The sequence below is a fragment of the Rana temporaria genome, chromosome 4 (genome assembly GCF_905171775.1).
Source record: "Rana temporaria chromosome 4, aRanTem1.1, whole genome shotgun sequence".
NCBI lineage: Eukaryota > Metazoa > Chordata > Amphibia > Anura > Ranidae > Rana > Rana temporaria.
In genome coordinates, this window is record NC_053492.1 from 134,884,245 (window position 1) to 134,910,205 (window position 25,961).

General features: G+C 42.3%; 1 protein-coding gene across 1 annotated transcript in view; it reads right to left on the bottom strand.

The window, feature by feature from the left end:
- Positions 1 to 1,728: 1,728 nt before the first annotated feature.
- AGTR1 (angiotensin II receptor type 1) overlaps positions 1,729 to 25,961 on the bottom strand; it is a 99,688-nt gene continuing 75,455 nt past the window's right edge. Inside the window, exon 2 of the mRNA XM_040349094.1 lies at positions 1,729 to 3,160. Within this exon, the coding sequence (XP_040205028.1) occupies positions 2,027 to 3,160 (1,134 nt within the window). The 3' untranslated portion in view covers positions 1,729 to 2,026. The remainder of the gene's footprint in view (positions 3,161 to 25,961) is intronic.

Sequence of the window (25,961 nt, forward strand, 5' to 3'; positions counted from 1 at the left end):
TTGTCTTTTTTTTAACCTAAGGTTAAGTAACCTATGGGGCCTACACACGATCGGTTTGGACCGATGAAAACGGTCCATCAGACCGTTATCCTCTGGTTAACCAATCGTGTGTACGAGGCCTAAGTCTAGTGCATCTTTGAGCTTATACAATGATGAAGAGCAGATAAAAGTGATTGGGTGCAGCAAAAATAGCAAACATTCTAGATGTATTGTGCTGGAATGAACATTTTGGAAGATGAGTTATCAGTGGTTTCAGTGGGTTACTATACTGTACACATTTCTTACCACAATACAGAAATAGTGTATGTTTTACTGATAAGTGTCTCACTCTCCCTGATTTTACATACTGTATATATTAGTTTGCGCAAGCAACAACCAGTTCAGCACTTTTCAAAATGTAAAGAAAACCACAAGTTTTTTATGTAAAGTGCAACTTCATTAAAGGTTAAGTTTAATACACTATATTGCATGGGAATGTTTGACCATTCTTCCAGTCTGCACTCTAATTCATCCCAAAGGTGTTCTATCGGGTTTAGGTCAGGCCAGTCAAGTTCCTTCACCCCAAACTCACTTATCTATGGACTTTGTTGTGTGTACTGGTACGCAGTCATGTTGAAACAGAAAGGGGCCATCCCCAAAAAGTTCACATAAGTTTGGGAGCATTAAATTGTCCAAAATGTCCTGGTATGTTGATGGTTGATGACAAGCCCAACCCCTGAAATACAACCCCACACCATAAAGCAAGGCCCATAATGACAAGGATGAGAGAGTTTGAGGTGGAGGAACTTGTCTGGCCTGCACAGAGTCCTGACCTCAACCCGATAGAGCCAGGCCTTTTCTTCCACATCAGTGCCTGATATCACAAATGTGCTTCTGAAAGAATGATCAAACATTCCCATGGACACACTCCTAAACCCTGTGGACAGCCTTCTCAGAAGAGTTGAAGCTTTTATAGCTGCAAAGGGTGGGCCAACTCAATATTGAACCCTGCGGACTAAGACTGGGATGCCATTAAAGTTCATTTGCTTGTAAAGGCAGGCGTCCCAATACTTTTGGTAATATAGTGTGCTTGTGCTGCTGCCTCCTTCATTAGTTGAATCTGATTCCTTTGATCCCCCTCACTCCAGCCACTGTAATCTTCTGGTGTGGTGGGGTTTATTATAGCTGAGGGACCTGACATATGCACCACCCTGGAAGATCATGGCAGTGGGGGTAGAGGGGTATTGGAGGATGAGCCAGGATCATAACACAGTGCATTAAGTAAGTAATGTCCCTTGTGCCATTTTTTTTTTTTGTCTATGCTTAGGCTTTAAAGTGTTTAGCTATGGGAAGAGTTAAGACAAGGTTTACAATGAATGCTCTCGCTTTCTGTCTCAGAGAAACAATCCTTGTCAGCGATCACCAGAAGAAATATTTATCTCCCTTCAGTTCCTGTTCTGGTAAAACAAAAACATTTGGACTCTACCCTGTCTTTATCTTCCAGCAACAACTGGCAAGGGGTTGAAAAGTGAAAAGACAGCTATAAAGCAGACATCTATAATAGTTCCATATAATGATGATTATATTTTTTATTATTATTTCTATGTGCTTCCTTTTTCAATCCTTGGCCAGATATAATTTTTTAAAACTGCCAAAAAAATTAAATGTCACGTCCTTTTATCTATGGCAAAAAAAAAGGGTTGTGCTTAATCCACATACTGTGTACAGAATGCCTCCAGAAATAGTTCATTTTTTTTCACAGTTTTTTTATTATCATAGCACTGGGATCACTCATGCCATTATATCAGATAGACCATCCCAGCTGACACCCAAAAGCAGGAAGTTATTGGAATACACATGTCAGTGGCTGTAGAGCATGAATTGGTGTGACTCAGTAGTGAAATTGGCTAACATAATTGCAGTTATTGACATATAAGATTTTTTTCTTCAATAAAAAGTGGTATTTTTCTCTACAATTCATCGACTCATCCATTCCCATGCCATTGTATATAAATGCTTTGTTTTTCTGTCTTTTATTTTTCCCATTTTAAGTACCCCCTGCATGTATTTCTTCATGTACATTCAACTTCAAAGTGTTTCGGACTAAGGCTCTGTTATTGTCTGATGGCCTATAAGAAAGAGTACTTGTTTTGGTGTTCAGGCTTGCATGTGACCTTATCTGTGGTGGTATGTATTTAAGAAGTTGCAGGAAGTGCTTCCGGAAATTCTTGCCAAAAAACCCATACAAAAATGGGTTCAGACAACTGTTGAAGTAAGCAATGCATATGGTAATTGGCATAGCCGAGTCTACAATGTCTTCTACTACACAACTTTTTATGTGCCCCAGCTGGATCAAAATATCCAGAAAAGTAAACACTTGATGTGGAAGCCAACAGAAGAAGAACACCAGAACGATTGCCACTATCATTTTAAGTATGTCATCATACCTGGATTTGCCTCTTTGCCTTTGGAATGTTGACTTCAGTGTCTTCCCAATGAAGATGTAGCTTGTCAAAATGATCAAGAAAGGAATGAAAAATCCAAGAACATTCTTTGTGATGGCCATTCCAATCAATACTTTTTGTGTTTCATTGGACGTGTAGTAAAAAGCACAAACTGTTAAGTTTTCTTCTTTAATGAGGATTACTTTCCGCAAGACATAAGTGGGGAGGCTAGCTAAAGATGCAAGAATCCATATTGCAATACAGCTTAATTTGGCAAACATCATGGTGCGGCGAATGCGAGATTTCATTGGGTGCACAATGGCTCTGTATCGGTCAATGCTGAGACACGTAAGTAGAAGTACAGATGTGTATAAATTTAATGTAATTGCTCCTGACGCCAATTTGCACAAAAAGCTACCAAAAGGCCATTCATAGCGCATGGCTGTGTATGCTGCCCACAGAGGTAACGTGATCACAAAACACAAATCCGCAATGGCTAAATTCATTAAAAATATGCTGGCCACTGTCTTCATCTTCATGTAGCAATAAATGACGATCACCACAAGACTATTTCCAAAAATTCCTACAACAAATATAATGCTGTAAATTATTGGGACAGTGATGAACAAGTAATTGTGTCTTCCTGATTTGGAACAGTCAACCTCAACATTTTCTATTGATGCATTCATGTTGACAATTATTAAGGGTATTTTAATTTGAAATGTTTGAAGCTGCACCTGAAGAGAGAAAGGTAACAATTATTAGTTTTTTTAAACATTACGTAGAGATTAACTGTTGTGCTTACCTTTTTAAATTACTTTAACTTTTAGATATTTTCAACTTACCTCCGTGAGAAGCTTTAAAGGGTCAATAAAGGAAAAATAGTTTTTTGCTGAAATGACTGTTTACAGGGTATAGAGACATAAAAGTTAACTGATTCCTTTTAAAAATAATTAAAAATTGATTAAATTCAATCATATAATGTGCCTGCAGTTTCACTTTAGTTTTTAAACTGGTTTCATGTTTCTGTGAAGTAAAGAGACCCACAGAACAAAAACAAACAAATCCAGGGCAGTGTTTTGTTTTTAAAATGAATCTGATTGGTTCTGAGGAGTTTTAGACACACAGTAATGACAGCTTAGACCACCGTGAAAAGCTCCCAGTACTGTGGTTATAAGGAGCCAGACAAGCAGGAAGTGTGGAGATCACAGCAGAATTACAGCTACTTCAAAGCAAAAACGAACAATGAGGACATGAAACCAGGACTGCAGTAAGGTAAAGGAAGCTATTTAGCTTAAAAAAAAAATTCCTTTACTGATCCTTTAAAGTGTATGTCCAGCCAAAACATTTTTTTTTGGAGGGGTTAAATATAGCGGGAAAGGGTTAGAAACCCTAGGAGATTATATTGCTATCACGGACTCAATTTAAATGATTTTCTATTACTTCTTGTTCTGCTGATAATGGTTTCATCAAACAGGAAGTGAGGGTCCATTTTTAATGGCAACACAAATGCATATAAAAAAAATGCTTTGTCAAACCATGTCAGCTTTCAAATGCTATCTGTGTCCAGGTTGCATATTTTTTCTTGTTCAACATTTTATTGACGTTTTACAAGGTGTATAGAAAGAATAAGTATAACTTACAATCAGTAAAAGCCAGTAATAAGTAGTGCATGGAAAGGTATAGGTGACAAGTTTGTAGTAAATCGGTGACTGCGGATAACGAAGGCCTTTCCAGGGGCTGATGGTATGGTGGGGAGAATTGTCTAGCACCCTTAGGCACTCCAACTGGGAGAAAACTGCATCATGAGGGGAAGACAATACGTTCAGTCATTGAGCAGTTATTGGAACAAATGAAATGAAAGGAACAAAATATTTCTGCATAGAAGTAAGTGTGACACTTTCAGGGTCTTTGGGATAAAGCAGGTATAATGTATTATTAATTAACTTTCAAAAAACATCACAGAAGGACGAATAAGGGAAAGCAAGGAGGGTTGCCCTTAGTAAGGTTACATAGAGGTGAGTGAGTACGATATGGGCTTAGAGCATGTTAACTGCATGGGTGTGGAATTTGGGAGGAAGGGGGAGGGGGAGAACCTCAGTGTTATCCTCAATTGTTCAATTGTTAAATTTGGGGACAGCACTGAAGCTCCCTGATAGAGGAGAGTAGTAACAAACGCATGATATCTGGGAGACTGTAGGCTAAGGTAGAAGATGCGAGCACATCTGGGGTATGCTTAGTGAATATTCCAAGCAGGGGTGGGGGTCTGTGGGTAATAAAAAAAAGGGGGCAGAAACTGAAAGTGGAGGGGGAGGGGCAATGGGGTAGTGGAGAAAGAGTAGAGGGAAGGGAAAGGGAGGGGTAGGATGGGGTGTGTTGGTAGACCTCAAGGATTAGGTGAAGAGAGCATGACATTAGGGCTATGGGCATAACAGGGTTTTGTTGCAACCCTGGGGTAAGAAATGGGTCAACTAAGGCCTCCAGAGCTTCTCATATTTAGGAACTTTATCTAATAGAGTTGCTTCAATTTTAGCATTGATCATCACCAGGGTGATTCTATGTTTGGTTGCGAGTACACATAAAGAGGGGGATTTTCGGGCTTTTGCTAGGGTCTATTTGGCAGCTGTTGTGACGTATAGTAGTAGCTTAAATCGATGATGGGTCAAGGCCTCAGGATTGTTGTTCAGGAGGGCAACAGTGGCATCAGGTACTAGGGATGTAGTAAACATCTTTGATAGGATTGAGAAAATCTCTGACCAGAAAGCTTGTACTATAGGTCAATCCCACCATATGTGAAGGTGTGTTCCATCCATACTGCAGCCTTGGAAGCACTGTAGTGGGTATTGAGTTAGGAATTTGTGTATACTGGAAGGGACCAAGTATTAACCTGGTTAGCACCTTATAGTTAGTTTCCAAGGCGGCGATGTTGGGGGAGGAAGATTTAGTCGCCTGTCGCCTATTTTTGTGGTTGAACTGGATGGACTTGTGTCTTTTTCAACCTGACTAACTATGTAACTATGTAACTATGTCAAATAGAGGACCACTCTGCGTGGTCAAGTTTAAGGTTAAGATCTCTTTCCCATCTGCTAATGTAGTCTGGGAGTTTTGTTGTAACAGGGGCCACTAGGGAGGTGTAAAGCTCCGAGATTAAACTGTGCATATGTGGGTCGGATTTACACACCCGTTCAAAGGCAGTACAACCTGAGTTTTATGGATCAGAAGGGGTATATGGCATAAAGAAATGCTTGATTTGTAGAAATCGGAAGCATTCTGAGGAGGGAATGTTGTATGTCTCACAGAGTGTCTGGAAGGGTTTGAAGGAGGTAGACATAAAGAATTGATGTGCTAGGTTGCATATTTTTTATCACTTACTGTCTGGTGAAACTGTTGTTAGTGGAATATGAAGAAATGAGAAAATCTCTAATAGAGGTCTGAATACCATTAAATACATAGATATAGTGGGCCATCTAGCTGGGGGTAGGAAAGCAGAGGCTCTGTAGAATAAAATGGTGGCAGTTGCAATTTTTTTTTTTTTTATCAAATCTTCATTTTGAGGAAGACATACTCTAAAATAAATTTTAGTGCACGCAACCCTAAAATAATACCCAATTTTGTAGTAAATTGCAAAAGACGGGGTTGCATAGCAAATAGACACCAAACATGTCAACAATTGTGCACATCTGTGAAATGAAAAAAATGATGGTCCCTAGAATTATTGCTCTCATTCTGAAATTTGCATTAGCAACCGTTTTGGCACCATAATTGCTTACATACACATGTGCATCCATAAATGTGGCAACGGGGTTGCCTTTTATTTATTTACCTTTTATTTATTTATTTTGTTAATATTTTACATGTTTAATACGTTTTATTCAATTTAACAGTGAAGTCTGCAATCTATCGATCCCACATAATTGTGTGACCATAGCGAATACATTTTCGCTATTTTCACACTACAGTTACTCCCCGTCAATCAGGAGGCAGGTCAGTGAGACCTGTTTCTGAATTGGCCAAAGAGGCAGGTGATCCTATCGGATGCTTAGCGCTGTGGAAGACAGCTGGAGACAGCTGGAACCAGACCCGGGCAGGGCCAGCCACAGCTCCATGTCTGAATGGATACACAGAGCTGCAGCTCAGCTCAGGTGCCCTCATAGCAAGCTGCTTGATGTGAGGGCATTCAACAGTAGGGAGGGGCTGGGAGATTCAGCCAGGGACCCAAAAAGAGGAGGATCCGGGCTGCTCTGTGCAAAAACAACTGCACAGAGCAGGTGAGCATAACATTTGTTATTTTAATAAAAAAAAAACAAGACTTTACAATCACTTTAATGCTAAGTTCAAGGCACAATCATTTAAATAGCTTCAGAAGGGTTAGTAGCTGTTTACGTCTGCTGTGTAGCAATTTAGTGCTTTTGTTCAAACAATTTAAAAATTAAAATGTTAGTTTTACTGACCAATACATTGGCCACTGTACTTCCCCCTTCAGTGATAACATTCCTGTACTGTCAAGGATGACTAATACTAACATACACACAATACAACTTTTGTTACCAGATTTCTTTTAGATTTGCTAAAACCATGTAGTGCATGGGCCTGTCCGATTGTATACAAATTGAAACTCTTGGACCCTATACACACTATTAGATTTTCTGCAGATTTTTGTCTTCAGATTTACCAAAACCATATAATATGAGGTCAAACCTTTAGTTTGCATTCACACCTGAACGCGGCGTATTGTACCATGATTTGCCGCGACCAATTGCGGCGTTTTGTCCCGCAATTTGCCACGACAAAACGCGTCATTTTTTAAGCCTAACATACGCCGGAGGGGTGATTAACATTGTCGGCTATGCCGAACGCCAAAAGCCGCCTGAAAAAAAAGGTCTGGGACATGTTTTGAGCTTCAGGCGTACAGCGTTTCGGCGTTCGGCGTGGAGATGTGAACCATCTCCATAGCCGACAATGTTAAATCACCCCTCCAGCGTATTGCAGGCTGCAATAGCGTCGGGCTTCAGGCGTTAAAACGCCTAGGTGTGAATGGAGCCTTAGGCCCCGTACACACGACCAAACATGTATGCTGAAACTGGTCCGCGGACCAGTTTCAGCATACATGTTCGGTCGTGTGTAGGCGCGAGCGGGCCGAATTCCAGCAAACATTTGCCCGCCGGGCATTTTCCCAGCAGACAAATATTCCTGGACGTGTTTTAAAACCGTCCGCTGGAATCCTGCCCGCTCGGACATGTACGGTCGTCAGTACAGACCTACCGTACATGTCCGAGCGCCCGCCGTCCCTCGCATGCGTATTGTTTACGCGCGGACTTCTGTACGATGGTTAGTACAGCCATCGTACAGAAGCCCTCTGGCAGACATGTACGGTGAAAACGGTCCGACGGACCAGTTTCATCGTACATGTTTGCCCGTGTGTACCGGGCCTTAGAGTTTAAATTTGTATGCAATCAGGCAGGCCCTTGCACTACATTGTTTTGATAAATCTGAAGACAAAAATTTGCAGAAAATCTAATAGTGTGTATGGGGCTTTAAGGTTTGACCTCATATTATATGGCTTTAGACAATCTGAAAGAAAAAATCTACAGAAAATTGGATAGCGTGTATCTAGCTTTAAAGCCCAGTTTTTAAGCTGTATAAAGAAAATAAACACTAAACTGCCACACAGCAGAGGTAGCAAGATATCAACCCCTGTAAATCTATTCAAATGATGGTGCCAGGAGTTCAACTTTTCTGATTATTATAAACTGTTTCTGACTGGTTCTAGGACCTTTCTGAAAAGATAATACCTTATAAAACCTCTGGGTTCACTAGACACGGCGTAATTGGCACATACAATTTTAGTGATCAATTTGATTGAGTCTAAACATCATCCCATATTATTATCTCCTAATGATGTTTTCATATAACCTTTTGTATCCATCTCTTAGAAGACTGTTAAATGACTTAATAATATTGTGAAATTATAATGATAGTAGCATTTCTTCTATGGTAATGGAATTAAATGTCATCTTGTTTGATATTAAAGCAAAGTGGAAAAATCTAAACTTTTATTTGCTTACACTTTTACAGCTCTTCAAATGTATTGCTGCATTATGGTTTTACAATAAATTATTTGTAGGAGATTATTGCTGACCTATGGCCCACTGTGAAATAAAGACATTGATTATTTTGGAGGTTATCTTATCAGTACACAAGTAGAGTAATTACACAAGGCAGAATCTACAAACTTCTAGTTTCCATAACTAGGCCTGGGAAACAAATCTTATTGAAACAACTGTGCACATTTTACAGAGATAACATTGATATAAGAAACATTTCTCCGCTATATGTAACTTTAAAATATCCAAATAACAAGTAAAAATCCGATTTTATTTTCAATTTACTGCATCTATAATAAGTGTTTAAAGGGCATTGGCATCATATATAGATACATTTTTCTTAAAAAAAAATCATGTTTAGCTAAGGCAGTATAAACAGTATTGGTTTTACATCAGATGTTTATCAGTTCAGGACAATGAAGCATAATTTGTGCCCGGTTGTTATGGGACAAAGCAATAGCACACATTTCTTTCTCAAAAGCACTGGCCACTTTAAATGAACTGAAGATCATGTGCCTAAAAAAATAAAAATAAATCTCTTAGACGCTGTATTGGGTAGAAAAATACAAACAAAAATAATGGAATTAAATTCTTAACTTTATTTTGAACAGTCTTGTCACTATCTAGGGTAGAACAATGTAGTAATGATTACTCAGAACTGGGGCTCTGCTACACAAGGCCCAATTAGTAGTTAATGTCACAGTTCCTCCCTCACTTCCTGATAGTAATTTCTACAACAGCATGGTATTTTTGCAAACTTAAAGGGGTCCTAGAAATACCATGAGCTGCACCTTTTTAAATAATTGTAGAGACTGCTATCTATCTTTTTTTGTTCTGCCAAGCTTCCATGTATTTTCTGATTCACTGCATGCAATGCACATACCCAACATTCTCATTGGATGAATGGTTAAGGAAGAGAAAAAAATAAGTTTAAAGCTTACCTAAAGTCTTTTGATGTGGTGTCTATATTTGTTATCTTTTTTCTTATATTTTTTTGGGGGATTTTCCAATAACACACTTCCTGTCTTGGGGGGCAATTCACACTCACCATACTGTATGTATGAAGAATAGTGTTGCTCACGAATATTCGCATTGCGAATATTCGACTCGAATATAGCATATTCGAGAAATCGCGCTATATTTCGAATTTCGCGGTGAATATTCGCAATTCCGAATATTCGCATTTTTTCAATTTGATTTTTAAAACAGATCACATCCTATCGACGTCTAAAAGCATTGCTGGTATGATTAGAGACCCTGGGCCGAGTAGCTAAGCTGAGGCGATCCTTTTATGTTGCCAAATTGAAAAAAAAAAAATTGCGATTTTTCGCTATTGCGAATGCGAAAATGATTGCGAATTTTCGATAACTGTGGTAGGAGAACTCTGATTGTCTCTGATGCAAAAGGGGGGGGCTTTGTGTATGTTTCTGTTATGAATATTTGTATGTTTGATATTATTTTTTTTTGTAAGAAGGAAAAAATTGCGCATACCTTAAAAAAAGGGGAGAATACAGCAGCAACTCAAAAATGTTATACAACATAAATTAATACAAGACAGAAAATGGAGTCGCTCTACAAGAATAAAAAATATGTCTAGTGACAAGACATGTGGGCAAATTATAAAATAAGCAAGCGCAAATAACTTGTGAAATACACAGTGAAACAAATATATAAAGAAATATAGTCCCAATAATAGAAAAATAATCTTTCATAAAAATGTCTTTGATATGTGAAGTGAAAAAAAGTCCAAAGCATGCAGCATGAACGTGTTCAATCTTCAAGGTGTTTGATTGACAAACGGCTGTGACAGATGGATAGAGTAAAGAATCACCACCAATGCAAAACACTTTTTATTTTCTATTGTAAAATATCAAGAATATTCTGAGCCAATCAGAGTGCTCCTTCTGCATTTGCCGAATATTCGCAATTATTTTGTATTGTAAAATATCAAGAATATTCTGAGCCAATCAGAGTGCTCCTTCTGCATTTGCCGAATATTCGCAATTATTTTGTATTGTAAAATATCAAGAATATTCTGAGCCAATCAGAGTGCTCCTTCCGCATTTGCCGAATATTCGCAATTATTTTGTATTGTAAAATATCAAGAATATTCTGAGCCAATCAGAGTGCTCCTTCCGCATTTGCCGAATATTCGCAATTATTTTGTATTGTAAAATATCACGAATATTCTGAGCCAATCAGAGCGCTCCTACAGCATTTGTCGAAATTGCGCAGTAAATATCGCATTCGCATGTTGCGATATTTCGATAAAATATCACGAATATTCTGAGCCAATCAGAGCGCTCCTCCAGCATTTCTCGAAATTGCGCAATAAATATCGCATTCGCATGTTGCGATATTTCGATAAAATATCACGAATATTCTGAGCCAATCAGAGTGCTCCTACCGCAGTTATCAAAAAAATCGCAATTATTTTCGCATTCGCAATAGCGAAAAATCGCAATCATTTAATTTCGATAAAATATCACGAATATTCGAATTTAGCGAATATATCTCGAATATTCGAATATATATTCGAGATATATCGCGAAATCGAATATGGCATATTCTGCTCAACACTAATGAAGAAGCAGTTTTGTCAGCCTAGGAAGGGACTACATACCTATCTATCTCTCCACAACATACAGGGGCATGGGTTTGTAGTCCTTAGGAAAAGCTAGGAACTAGAGATGGGCCAAACGTTAAAAGCATAATTTTTAAATGAGTAGTGATTTATTGATGCTTACAGTGAAATAATAAAGATGAAAAATTCCTTTAAATATAGTGCCTGAAGGATCCCCTTAATCTGTCTGTAAAGTGGCACATGGTACCAGGTATAGAACCCACTGCAGCAAAAATTACATTTATAAAGGCCAAAAAAATTCCCTGCAAGCTTTCTTTATTTTATAAACAACGGCTCGGGGAATTAGTCTGTATAATGAGGACACAACTTTGTGCACTCGGAACAAGATTAGAGATGTATTTTGATAAATTCTGGGTGTCTGTTTCGCAGGCTTTGGATAGAAGTAACAGGTGTAAAAAAATTGGGCTTTGGGCGCTGGTGGTCCCTTAACAGCTTTACCCTATAGAGGTACTTTTGATGTAAAAAAATGAAATGATATGCTCCATTCAAACAGGTGTGGAAAAATTGGGCTTTAGGTGTTGGGTGTTAGTTGACCGGCTGACATTTATCAAAATGAATCATTCCTGGATTAGCAGAAGCTATCAAGCCCCTGATGCCGATGTGGCCAATTAAGTGTTTTTGGGATGTGGAATCTGTGCAAGACTGTCTAGGCTGCCTAGCTTTGTGGGTGTTGATATTATTGTGAAGAACTTTTTGGTGCAGATTTCGGGAGCACAATTATTACCCAAGGAGCAATTTTTCCACACCTGTTTGACATGTGCATGTCATTAAAATTTTTGACAGCAAGACCAATACTTGCTTTCATTAAGAGTACCTCTGTAGGGTGGTCAAACAGGTGTGGAACAATTGGGCTTGGGTAATAATTGTGCTCCCGAAATCTGCACCAAAAAGTTCTTCACAATAATATCAACACCCACAAAGCTAGGCCGCCTTGACAGTCTTGCACAGATTCCACATCCCAAAAACACTTAATTGGCAACATCAGCATCAGGGGCTTGATAGCTTCTGCTAATACAGGAATGATTCATTTTTATAAATGTCAGCCGGTCACCTAAGTCTGTGGACAAAAAGTTTAGAAATGCATCACTTAGGTGGTAGGTGGCCCCTCTCTCCACTGCTCCTCTCTTGACCAAAATTACGTCTCAAAACTAGTCTTTCCATGAGACTGTAACCTAGCAGAGTCTGTAAAGGCATTACATAGACTTCTCTTTAAGGTGTCCTCAAAATATTTTATCGTCTGCTCCCTCTGTGAAGACAGGATGAGTTCTTAGACTTTCCCCTTGTAACAGTGATCAAGGAAGGTTGCCAACCAATAATGGTCCTTCTTCTTGATGCCAAAAATTCTTGAGTCCTTTCACAGGCTTTAAAAAATGAGGGATCCCATGCACCACAATTTTGTGGAGGCATGAGAAGCAGAGTCTTCGGGGTCATTGAGGATTACAGTATCTGGAACTGCCACCTCTTGTGTGTTCTGTGGCATTGCAAGAAAGGTGCCTGCATAAAGCGGGCCTTGAGAGGAAAGAAAGTCCTCTTTCTCCCACTGCTCAGCAATGAATGCCCTGTCCACAATGCCACGTAGAGTCTGCTCCAGCAGGAACACAACAGGAATTGTGTCACTGATGCATGCATTGTCATGGCTCACAATCCTTGTGGCCTCCTCAAATGGTGACAGTACAGTACATGCATCTTTATTAGCAGCCATTGGTGTGGGGAAAACAATCTGAGCCAGTCTGAGCCTGTCGTTGTGCCATACTCACAAAGGGACTCATTGACGGCCCTCTGCTGCATGTGCAGTGGCTGCAGCATTGCCATAGTTGAGTTCCACCTGGTAGGCATGTCACAAATCAGGCGGTTTACGGGCAGGGGGAATTCCAATTGAATTTCAGTCAGCCGAGCACTGGCTGTGCATGACTGCCTGCAATGGCTTCAGACTTTTCTTGTCTAAATTAGCAGATCTTCCAACCCTGGGTACCTGCTTAGGAAATGCTGCATCACCAAATTGAGGACATGTGTCAGATAGGGCACATGTGTCAACTTTCCCTGTCTAAGGGTGCACAGGAGGTTAGTGCCATTATTGCACACCACCATTCCTGGCTCCGGGTGGCGTGAACCACTTCTGGGCCTCCCCCTGCAGAGCTGCAAGATTGTGACTCCTGTCCTCTAGACAGACCACTGAAGCACTGCATGGCATCTTTTAGCCTGACTCATTATATAGCCCCTTGAACGCTTAGGGGGTAGCGGTGGTTCATTGGACAATTCAGTATAGCAGGGCATGGAGGAGGAGGAGGAGGTGGAGCTGACAAATATCACATCATCACCACCAGCTGTATGGATATGTGGAGGCAAAACAATCTGCAGCACTGAAACCTGTTCTGATTTCTTCCGAGTTGCAAGTAGTGTGCTGTGAACTATATATAGCATCCCTGACCATGCTTGCTGGACCACGTGTCAGCAGTAATGTAGACCTCGGGACTGACTGCCTTTTCACAACATTGCCTTTTACGTGATGGTACAGAGCTAGAATGGCCTTACATGCAAAGAAATAGCGACTGGGAATCTGCCATTGTGGTACAGCACATTCTGCAAGATCATGGAATGGGACAGAATCCACCAGACGAAAAGGCAGGAGTTATAAAGCCAGCAGCTTTGACTGTAATTTTATTTCGCTGAAATTTGCCTGCTATAGTCTACAGCTAGTGGTGTGCTGCAAGGACCTGTGACACCCTTGGCTATACTATCATCCCCTGTCAGTAGAAGCTGCTGAGAGGTCATGAGATATAGCAGGGGTAGACCTGAAAGGTGAGGAGTGAGGCGCAGCAGAATTGTATCCCTGTGTGTGCCTTTCAGGTGCTCTTGATAATGGGCTGAGTGGTAGGAGGTTATATGCTTTGTCAAAGTTTGCAAATTGCAGCCGTGCGATCGGCTGCACATGTGCTAAAAAAGGCTCAGACAGCTAAGCTGTGGGAACTAGACCGGGAGATAACAGCTCCACAATGTGATAGAATACGATACATAAAGGCTGCCTCATTGTTGTTGTGCCTTACCCTCACTTTCCTCCTCTGCTCTATTCGGCACCCAAGTTGTGTCAGTGACATCATCATCACTGGAGCCAACTTGAAAATACCACGTGGCTGGCGAAACATGTCTGCCAATTTGTTGCTTACCAGTGAGAATTAGAATCAAGTAATACCTGTGCATCATCAAGGAGCTGACACTGTGTTCAAATAACTCAGCTGACTCCTCCATGCATGATGCTGCTCTGCAGCTGTAGTGGTCTGCACAATAGTCTCTGCTTGGTTGACAGAGGATGAGGAGGATGAGGATGGTTTAGTAAGCTAGTCCACCATCTCCTCTGCATGCTGTGGCTGAATTGCATGGGCAACATCACTAAGATGAGGAAATGGTGCCCTGCCTGACGACAGATCACGTCCACAGTTGCCTGTGGACACAGATGCTGCTGGCTCCTTCACAGTGCCATGGGAACGTCTACCTCTCCTTGTTGGCCTTCCAGACACGATGGGAGGGCTTATAACGCATGTCAATATACTGCAGTAAACGTGCACTAACGTACATCAATATACTGCAGTAAACGTGCAGTAATGCACCTCAATTGACTGCAGTAAACATGCACTAATGCACCTCAATATACTGCAGTACACGTGCACTAATGCAGTTCAATGAACTGCAGTAAATGTGCTCTAATGCACGTCAATAAACGTGCACTAACGCATGTCAGTGTACTGCAGTAAAGGTGCACTAACGCACGTCAATATGCTGCATTAAACATGCACTAACGCACCTCAATATACTGCAGTAAACTTGCTCTTAACCACTTCAGCTCCGGAAGGATTTACCCACTTCCTGACCAGGCCATTTTTTTGCGACAAAGCACTGTGTTTCTTTAACTGACAATTGTGCGGTCGTGCGACACTGTACCCAAACAAAATTTATGTACTTTTTTCCCACAAATAGAGATTTCTTTTGATGGTATTTGATCACCTATGTGGTTTTTATTTTTGCATTATAAACCAAAAAAGTGCAACAATTTTTTTTATTTACTTTCTGCAATAAAACATTTCCAAAAAAAATGTAAAAAAAAAATGTCTTCATCAATTTAGGCCAATATGTATTCTGCTACATATGTTTGGTAAACAAATCACAATAAAAGTATATTGATTAGTTTGCACAAAAGTTATAGTGTCTACAAAATAGGGGATAGAGTTATGGCATTTTTATTATATCGTTTTTTTTACTAGTGATGGCGGCGATCAGTGATTTTTAGCGGGACTGCGACATTGTGGCGGACAGACAGGACACCTAACTGATATGCTAAAAATATGCACTATTATTGTACTAATGACACTGGCAGGGAATGGGTTAACATCAGGGGTGATCAAGGTGTTAAATGTGTTCCCTGCAAGTGTTTTCTAACTGTATGGGGGACTGTGTGACTGGGGAAACACACAGATCTATCTTCCTTCTTAGCAGAAAGACAGGATCTGTGTGAGCTCCCCTGTCAAAACAGAGATCTAGCCTTGTTTACACAGGCAGATCCCCGTTCTGTCACTGCGGGGAATGATCATAGGTGGCCGGCGGACATCGAGTCCACCGGACCTGCTGATTGGCTCCATGTGGCCAATGGGAGCGTGCCCACAAAAGCGAGTTCCTGAGCCGATGTACAGCTACGGCAACTCGTGGCTGGTCGGCAAGTGGTTAAACACCAAACTGACACTAAAGTAAAAATTAATGATCGAGCTACACTCACACTGCACTATTACTATATTCACACTAACCTCACACTCTACACTCACAATAGAATCACAATAGCACACTAACTTTCTATTAGCAATGAACAGAGCCCTGTCCTATCTATCTATCTTCACTCCAATATCACACTGCAAATAGCTGCTGTGGGAAGGATTCCTTTATAGAGGGAAGTGGGTCTATTAGCAATGAGCCATGATTGGACACAGTCATCAATACTTTCTCCAATAATGGCTCTGACAGTGTTCAGTGCCCTGATTGGGCAAATCCTTCAATAAACTGTTGAACGCCCCGATAATTCAGGTATTCATTGAATGAGTGAACAGCCATTGTTCAGCCCAAATTCATGCTACAGTATCTCACAAAAGTGAGTACACTCCCTCACATTTTTGTAAATATTTTATCTTTTCATGTGACAACACTGAAGAAATTACACTTTGATACAATGCAAAGTAGTGAGTGTACAGCTTGTAAAACTGTGTAAATTTGCTGTCCCCTAAAAATAACTCAACACACAGCCATTAATGTCTAAACTTCTGGCAACAAAAGCGAGCACACCCCTAAGTGAAAATGTCCAAATTGGGCCCAATTAGCCATATTCTCTCCTCGGTGTCATGTGACTCATTAGTATTACAAGGTCTCAGGTGTGAATAGGGAGCAGGTGTGTTAAATTTGGTTTTATTGCTATTACTCTTGCATACTGGTCACTGGAAGTCCAACTTGGCACCTCATGGCAAAGAACTCTCTGAGGATCTAAAAAATGTTTTTGTTGCTCTACATAAAGATGGCCTAGGCTATAAGAAGATTTCCAAGACCATGAAACTGAGCTGCAGCACGGTGGCTAAGGCCATACAGCCGTTTAAAAGGATAGGTTGCATTCAGTACAGACCTTGCCATGGTTGACCAAACAAATTGAGTGCAGATGCTCAGCCTCATATCCAGAGGTTGTCTTTGGGAAATAGATGTATGAGTGCTGCCAGCATTGCTGCAGAGGTTGAAGGGGTGGGGGGGTCAGCCTGTCAGTGCTCAGACCATATTCCGCACACTGCATTAAATTTGTCTGCATGGCTGTCATCCCAGAAGGAAGCCTCTTCTAAAGATGACGCACAAGAAAGCCCATAAACTGTTTGCTGAAGACAAGCAGACTAGGGACATGGATTACTGGAACCATGGACCCACGGAGCATGATGGGACTGTGACATCATAAGAGGTCTATATAAATCGGTGCGAGCCGCTCACCCGGCATTACAGTGGAAATAAGCGTCGCATCAACATAAGAAGAAGAGAAGAAGGCGGAAGACGGCAAAGAAGAGCGTGCTGCGCCGCCGCTAGTAATTGAGCTAAAAAGAAGATAGCGGCGGCCAGCCCGAAGAAGGCACCGAAGAGCGAGCGGGAGAAGAACGGGGCAGCGCCGAGACGACAGTGGAGAGCGGAGAAAATGGTAGAAGACCCCCCGTAGAGCGGAGAAGACCCCCCGGGGAATGGAGAAGACCCCCGGAGACCGGAGAAGACCCCCGAAGCTGACTAATAAATTATTTTAAAACCCTGTGTTGTGTGTTTATTTTTATTGACACTTTGCCTCCAGGTGAATGGGTAGGGGTACGATGTACCCCATATTCATTCACCTAGGGTGGGAGGCCGGTATCTGGGGGCCCCCTTATTAAAGGGGGCTCCCAGATTCCGATAAGCCCCCCGCCCGCAGACCCCGACAACCAACAGCCAGGGTTGTCGGGAAGAGGCCCTGTCCTTATCAACATGGGGACAGGGTGATTTGGTGTGGGGGGGCTGCAAGGTGCCCCCCTGCCCCAGAGGACCAAACCCCCCATGTTGAGGGCATGCGGCCTGGTACGGCATGCGGCCTGGTCACCGAGAAAGGGAGCAAGATTGACACAATATCGCGGTCACCTACAGTACACTAATTGACTATAAAATCTATCCACAATCCCATGGTGGGAATATATTGGCTTCTATTTAAAGGATAAGTTTACTTTTTGAAAAAAATATTATATGCACATTTTTTGCAGGTAAAAAAAATGTGCATTTATTATTTTTTGTTGCAGGAGCCTTTAAAGTGGTTGTAAACCTAACCACACATCTTCCACCTACAGGTAAGCCTGGATTAAGGCTTACCTGTAGGTGAAAGACATATCTCCTAAACCTACACGGTTTAGGAGATATTTACACTAATTACAGGCGCCGATGCCTACGGCACATGGGCGCCTTAGACAACGGCGCAGGCGCACTGAAAGTGCAGTTTTTCTTAATGGCATTAATGGGGTTAATGCCGTATTTCCGGTCCCGCGCGCATGCGCAGGAGTGACGTCATCGCCGCACTGGCCAATCATAAAAGGGAGAAGCGACGAGGGGAGGTAGGAGGACTTCAGGGCTTTGATCGCAGGTAAGTGACAAATAATGAGCTAGTATGCTGTGCATACTAGCTCATTATGTCTCTCTCTCTTGCAGTTTTTTTTTAAAGTGAAGGGTTTATTTCCTCCTTAAAGCATTACACCAGCGGTCAGCAGATCGGTGCCATGCAGGTTTCCTGCAGATCTGTCAATGTATGGGCTTGCTCTTACCTCGTATACATTCTGACAGGAAGATTCAATGAACTACCACAGCGCTCACAGCGCAGAGGTAGTTCATTGAAAACTACAAGCCAACAATTGGGCTGGGCCAGTGCATTCATAACATGTTACATGTTACACCCTGAATATGGGTATAACATATTATGAAAGGTAAACTTATCATTTAAAGACCAACTCTGGGCAAAAAAATATTATCCCTTGCAGTGGGTATTTGCCTACACTACAAGGGTTAATAACTTGTTTAGTCCAGGGTAGAGTGGAAAAAGTTTTACTTACCCGATCCAGCGGTGGACTGTTCCTCTGCGTCCTCACGTACAAAGAATGACTATGGACCCTGCTCTATTCTTGATGATATCAGGACCCTGGTTTGCTAGAGCGCAGGGGGGCAGAAGCTGCAGGGACCAGTCTAGCTGCAGAAAGAAGCAGAGGATCGGGTAAGTATACTTCCTTTTATTATTCCCCTAGACATAAACGTGCCATGTTACCCTTGTAATCAGTAGCGTATCCAGGGTATGGCAGATATGGCAAGTGCCATGGGCACCATATGAAGGGGGCGCTCCTAAATGGCTGGGCAGCAAGGTACTTACAGAGATCTCTTCTTAAAATGGCCCTGGTATTGCTCACTATCAGCCTGGGGTGAGATCCTGGCTGGCGGAAACTGCTTTAGTTCGTTCACCACTGTCCCCTGGCTCACTGACCAAACTGCCTCGCATCTAGAAACCAGTGATGTCACGAGGAGGGAAAGGGCAGAGATCAGCATTCACAGCGAGGAGGAGTTAACTTCCTCCTCCTCGCGCCCACCTCCTCCCTGCATCTTCTCGAGTGCACAAAAAGCACGTGGAGGCACAGACACTGACTGCAGTGCACAAAGGAAGAGAGGCATTAAAGAGGAAGTAAACCCCGGTGGGTTTTCCTTCCTTTTTAGCCCGCTGCAAAGCCTGCAAATTAAAAGCATAATGGGCAAGTAATGCATCACATACTAGCCCATTATGTGCCACTTACCTGCAAAAGAATCCAGCGATGTCCCCTGTGTAGGCAGGGTCCATCTTCTGTCCCCTGCACTTTGTTTCTTTTCTTCCCCGCACATGCGCCGTTTGGATTTTCGGCGGACTACAAGTGAAATATCTCCTAAACGGCGCACGTTTAGGAGATATTTCCACTACCTATAGGTAAGCCTTATTCTAGGCTTACCTATAGATAGAAGTGGTCTAAAAGGGTTTACAACCACTTTAAGGCAGTGGTGTGTCCCAGTGTCCCCCTAGGATATTTGCAAAATAGGCTTCTGTGCCAGAGAGGGGAAAGGAGCCGAGAGGTGCGCTGTGCTCTCCAGCTTAACAGTCCTGAAACTGCAGCTCTTCTCTCCAAGTGGCTCTGTGTGTATAAAAGCGCCCTGCAGCTTCCTCCTTTCTCTCATGTCAGTGGCCCAGATTCAGGTAGATCCGCGGAATATTTGCGTGGGCAAAGGGCAGCGATTTTTGCTCTGCGCCCACGCAAATATTTCGATTTGCCCGCGATTCACGGAGCAGTAGCTCCGTAAATTGCACGGGCGCTATGCTAATTAGCCCGGCGTAAGGGCGCCTAATGTAAATGATCCCGCCGGGGGCGGGAATCATTTAAATCAGGCGCGCTCCCGCGCGGAGCGAACAGCGCATGCTCCGTCGGGAAACTTTCCCGACGTGCATTGCGGCAAATGACGTCGCAAGGACGTCATTTGCTTCTAAGTGAACGTGAATGGCGTCCAGCGCCATTCACGAATCACTTACGTAAACGACGTGAAATTTTTATTTCACGAGCGGGAAGGGCGGCTATACTTTAGCATTGGCTGCTCCTACTATTAGCAGGAGCAGCCTTGCGCTAAAGTCGCCGTACGGAAACTCCGTACCTTGCGTGCGCAGGGCCCGCGCAACTTTTGTGAATCGGTGGTAGTATGCAATTTGCATACTATACGCCAATCACAATGGCCGCGCCCCCTAGCGGCCAACGCAAGAATGCAGCCTGAGATATGAAGGCATAAGGAGGCTTATGTCTGTCATATCCTAGGCTGCAGTCCGCGTAGCGATGTTCCTGAATCAGGGGCATTCGCTACGCGGGAGCAAAACAGCTATTGCGCCGCGCAACCTATGGTTGCGCGGGCGCAATAGCTTCTTGAATCTGGGCCATTGACTTTAGAAGCAGATTAGGAACCAGCAGCCTCATACTATAGGAAGGCTGCTGGCAAGTCACAGGACAAGAAAGAGTTAACAGCTCCACCTCCTGCTGCTTACTGAGCCAATGGGCGCTGCTGTAACCTGCCCCCTTCGATTGAGAAGAAAATTATACTGGAGCCATGCTGGAGCCTGGAGAAAGAGCCAGCTGCCAAGGGGACTGGGGAGGGGGCAGAGAAGGAGGAGAAATGAGCAAGAGAAGCAGAAGAAGGCATTTAGGTAATCTGGAGGATGTCACAGGAAAATACATTTACTCTTTCTCTCCCCCTCCCTTGCCATAACCAGTATAAACACTTTGTAAATATTACAAAAAAAATATATACAATTCCTTCTTCACCTTGGTGTTTCATTTTTAACTATAACTGCTTAATTTAAAGCAGTTGTATATTGCTGGTAAAGGTATAATGTGCTAGTATGTATTGCATACTAGCACATTATGGTAAACTTACCTTAAAACAAAGCCCTCCCACACCCAGAAGTCAGCGCAGCAGGTGCTCTAATTTTTTCTCATCTTGCTTCTGGGTTCACGTGCTCTGTGACTGGCCGGAGCCATGATGAAGTCACTCCCGTTCATGCGCACGGTAGCACCCGTGGCCGTTCCTTCAGAGCGCATGTGCCAGTGATGTCACTGGCTCCATGTAATCTAAATATCTCCTAAACTGTACATTGATGGTGGAGCCCTCCCTCTGAATACCATATACTGTTTATGTGGTGTCCTGTAAACCAAATATTCAACTTTATATCTTTCAAACAAATAACAATATCAAAATATAAAATTGCAGCATATTAGTGATATGGACACCCCCTTAAAAGATTTGTGATAACAAGTTGCAATATATAAGTGATTGTAACACCTCCTCAAGAAATAAAATAACTAAACTTACAATAGGGGGTGTCACCATCACTAATATACTACGGCCCGGATTCAGAAAGAAGATACGACGACGTATCTCCTGATACGCCGTTGTATCTCTGAGTCCGGTCGTCGTATCTATGCGCCTGATTCATAGAATCAGGTTACACATAGATATGCCTAAGATCCAACAGGTGTAAGTGACTTACACCGTCGGATCTTAGGCTGCAATTTCAGGCCGGCCGCTAGGTGGCGCTTCCGTATTATTATGCGAGGAATATGCAAATGAGGAGTTACGCCGATTCAGAAACGAACGACCGCCCGGCGCTTTTTTTTTACGTCGTTTGCGTTCGGCTTTTTCTGGCGTATAGTTACCCCTGCTATATGAGGCGTAGCTAATGTTAAGTATGGCCGTCATTCCCGCGCCGAGTTTTGAAATTTTACGTTGTTTGCGTAAGTCGTTCGCGAATACGGATGGACGTAATTTACGTTCCCGTCGAAACCAATGACGTCCTAGCACCGTCATTTAGAGCAATGCACGCTGGGAAAATTTACGGACGGTGCATGAGCAGTTCGTTCGTCGTGGGACGCGCCTGATTTAAATTTTACATGCCCCCTACCCGTGGAATTTGAATTTCCGCCGGGGGATTTACGATACGCCGCCGCAAGTTTACAGGCAAGTGCTTTCTGAATAAAGCACTTGCCTCAAAAACTTGCGGCGGCGTATCGTAAAGGAGATAGGTTAGCGGATCTAAAGATCCGCTAACCTATCTGAATCTAGCCCTACAATTATATTTTGAAAATTTGACCTGTAGTTTTGATAGCTTTTTTTTGTTAAGGTTATCTGAAACATGGGTTTCAAATGTTTTGACAGGGGCGCAGTTTCAGTGCTTGCCATAGGTGCCATTTTCACTAGATACGCCTCTGCTTGTAATGGAGGCACAGCCCCACTGCAAGGGATCATTTTTTATTTGCCTGGAGTTGGGTTTTAACGTAATATCTGCTTTTAATCTCTTATGCCCTGTACACACGATCGGTTTGTCTGATGAAAACGAACCGATGGATATTTTCATCAGATATCCGATGAAGCTGACTTTCATCAGTCTTGCCTACACACCATCGGTTAAAAATCCGATCGTGTCCAACGCTGTGACGTGCAGAGAAAAATTAGGTTCAATGCTTCCGAGCATGCGTCGACTTGATTCCGAGCATGCATGGATTTTTGACCGATGGATTTCCCCACAGACGATTGTTTTTTTCTATCGGTTTTTTAACCATACGAAAATTTTAAAACAGGTTCTATTTTTTTTCACTGATGGGAAAAAAATGGATGGGGCCCACACACGATCGGTTTGTCCGATGAAAACGGTCCATCGGTCCGTTTTCATCAGACGAACCGATCGCGTGTACAGGGCATAAGGGCCCTTTCACACCAAGGAGTTTTTCAATCGCTTTTGCATTAAAAAAGCACTAGAAAAGCTCAAGAAAATAATTTCCCTTTCAAAACAATGAATGTGCTCACACTGGGGCAGTGCGCTTCTGTTGCAGGGGAAAAAATACTGCTTGTAGCATCTTTGGAACAAACAAAACACATCAAAAACGCACCTCCCCATTAAAAGCAATAGACAATGCGGTAAAGTCAGTTTTGGTGCATTTTTTGAGTCACATGTCCTTTAAAAAGTGCACCACAGATGTGGAAAAATCGCTGCTAAATTGCAGCAAAAACGCATATGAGTTTTTGCCGCATTTTTGCAGCAGATCAGTTTGAAAGTGCCCTAATGAAACTATCGCTGTAAATCTTGGTTATTATGGAAAGTTAAATTACAAAATCTTTAAAAAGTTAAATATTTAAATAGCCCATTAGGACCAAGCTAGTTCAAATGAGCTATGTCTTTCATTAACACATGCAGTGGCTGTCAGCAATATATAAACTGTATACGGAAGCTACATACAGTTTATACAGCACTGACAGCGGCTGTGCAAACAATTTGTAAAGTTCACTAAAACATGGAGTTAATTTTTTAATTACTTTGTGTATTATGCTGTCTTACATAATAATATCTATATTGCATTTAGAAACCACACCATCTCTTCTCTTTTATTTCATTATACAGGAATAATTTGTCATATGTAAGTATGTGTCATTTGTCTCTGACTAGTACACCATTCTCATCAAAGTGAAACAAAATTCAGCTGGCAACTGATATATGGCAGATATTACAAAATGAGGTACTGTGATTAGCCTTGACCAGCCATGTAGAATACAGTAAAACCTTGGATTGCAAGCATAATTCGTTCGGGAAGCATGCTTGTAATCCAAAGCACTTGTATATCAAAGCAAATTTTCCCATAAGAAGTAATGGAAACTCAAATGATTCGTTCCACAACCATTTATTCATAAGTCCTTCAGTTTATAGTCCATATAAAAAGATTATAGCAATGTTATAGGTTGTGTAACCATAAAATGTCCATCTACAAATGTAAGCCTCCACAAGGGGATTAGAAGTGTAGCACTACCCCCGAAGGAGCTGTTGGTTTGTTTTGGGTGGCACGTTACCTCTGCTTCCTCGCCATCTAGGGTACTTGATGAGAGTTGTAGTAAATGGAATGTCCACACAATAGGTGTCTTTTCTGTGCTTTTATTACCCAGTCGGGTAAAAACAGTTAAACAGTAGAAGGGTAAAGAGAGAATAGATAGCAGAATGGTGAACAACAGATTCAGGTTTAGGTAGATTGGAAACAGTCCTGCTTCCAACGACACTTTACTTTGCCACTCCAGCCGGAATGGGTTTAGCGCACCTGGACAGGCCTCTCTCACAAGCCTGGCAGCCAGAATGTCACTCGAAACTTGGGGCTTTATCTCTGCCACAGACCCTCCCAATGGTTGAAGAAACAAAGTGGTCCAGAATCCTCTATATTAGATTCAACACCCGGATCTCCTTCAGGTAGTTTTGCTTAGGTTACCCACTGATAGGCGACCAACGTCCAGCCTTTCAGTACCTCCTCAGGCAGACTCCCCACCGGACAGCTTCCTCCAACTGGATGGACAGCTCAGGACCTCAACAGATTGGGGACCCAGTCGTTCCCAGCGGCAGATCAGATGCTCTGGGCCAACGTGGTCACTGCATAGCACGCACACACCGGCCCGGAAGGCCATTTGCAGGGGTGCCATGGAATGGCTACCCTGAAGGTGGGCGCCACACGGGAAGAAGACCCAAGAAAATGGCATCTGCCCCATAAATACCCCTCCCCAGCATGCACAGCAAGGACACCTCCTCCTGATAGGCTGCCGGGAAGAAGCATCCAAACCCTTGACTCCGCTGCTGCCACCTGTCGGCCTGGGGTGTGACCCGCACCCCAGAAATGACAGCATGAACCCACAGCACAGCCAAAGCTGGGACAGAGGCTACAAATTTAAACAGATTTACCTGGTCAGAGTCACTTAACTCTCTGACCCCCTCTAAATTGACACTAGCGCCATTTCTAAAAAGTAACCAGGCGCTACAGAAGCAAAATCCAGCAGAAGCTACAGAGCATAAAACAGAAGAGAGACGCCTCTAAGTGTAGCAATATGTTTACATTTAATGAAGGTACAACATTTATCAACTCGCATGGTTGATGAGGCACATCTACGTATGCAGGAATCCGGGGTAAAGCGATCCACATAGACCGTCATCCTCACCGCCGACTCTCACCGTTATCAGTCTGCAATCGTTACCAGGAAGACTACCCGGTAGAGCAATCTGAACGCGAGGCTTGAACTGCTTGTGAAAGGGACGACATCAATGGCAGTGAGGAGAATGGTGTATATGGACAGCTTTACCTGGATGCCTGCATACTTAGATGTGCCTGTTTTAATCATCAACCATGTGAGTTTCTAAATGTTGTACCTTCATTAAATGTAACCATATTGCTACACTTAGAGGCACCTCTCCTCTATTTTATACCTAGTTGTAATATGACGCTACTCTTATATCAAGACATCGCTTGTATATCAAGTCAAAATGTATTAATAAATGTTGCTTGTCTTGCAAAACGCTGTCAAACCAAGTTACTCTCAAACCAAGGTTTTACTGTATACATAAATTCAATTACCTCTTTTAAAACTCCTAAGGCTATAATTAGAACATCATATAATGTTAAAACCATCTATGAAACAGCTTTGCCGTAAGGATCAGTGACACACATACAAGATGACAAAATCCAGGAAATTCGATTAAGACTGAATGTTCACCTTTCATTCCAATTAAAGGCTTGAAAACAAATGAGAAATTACTGTTACTTGGTTACATCCTACTTGATTAATGATTTTACAAATGCATTTCATTTCGGAATAAACCTGAAATAAACAGTAACTTAGCTTAAAGCAAAGCGCGGGTGTTGA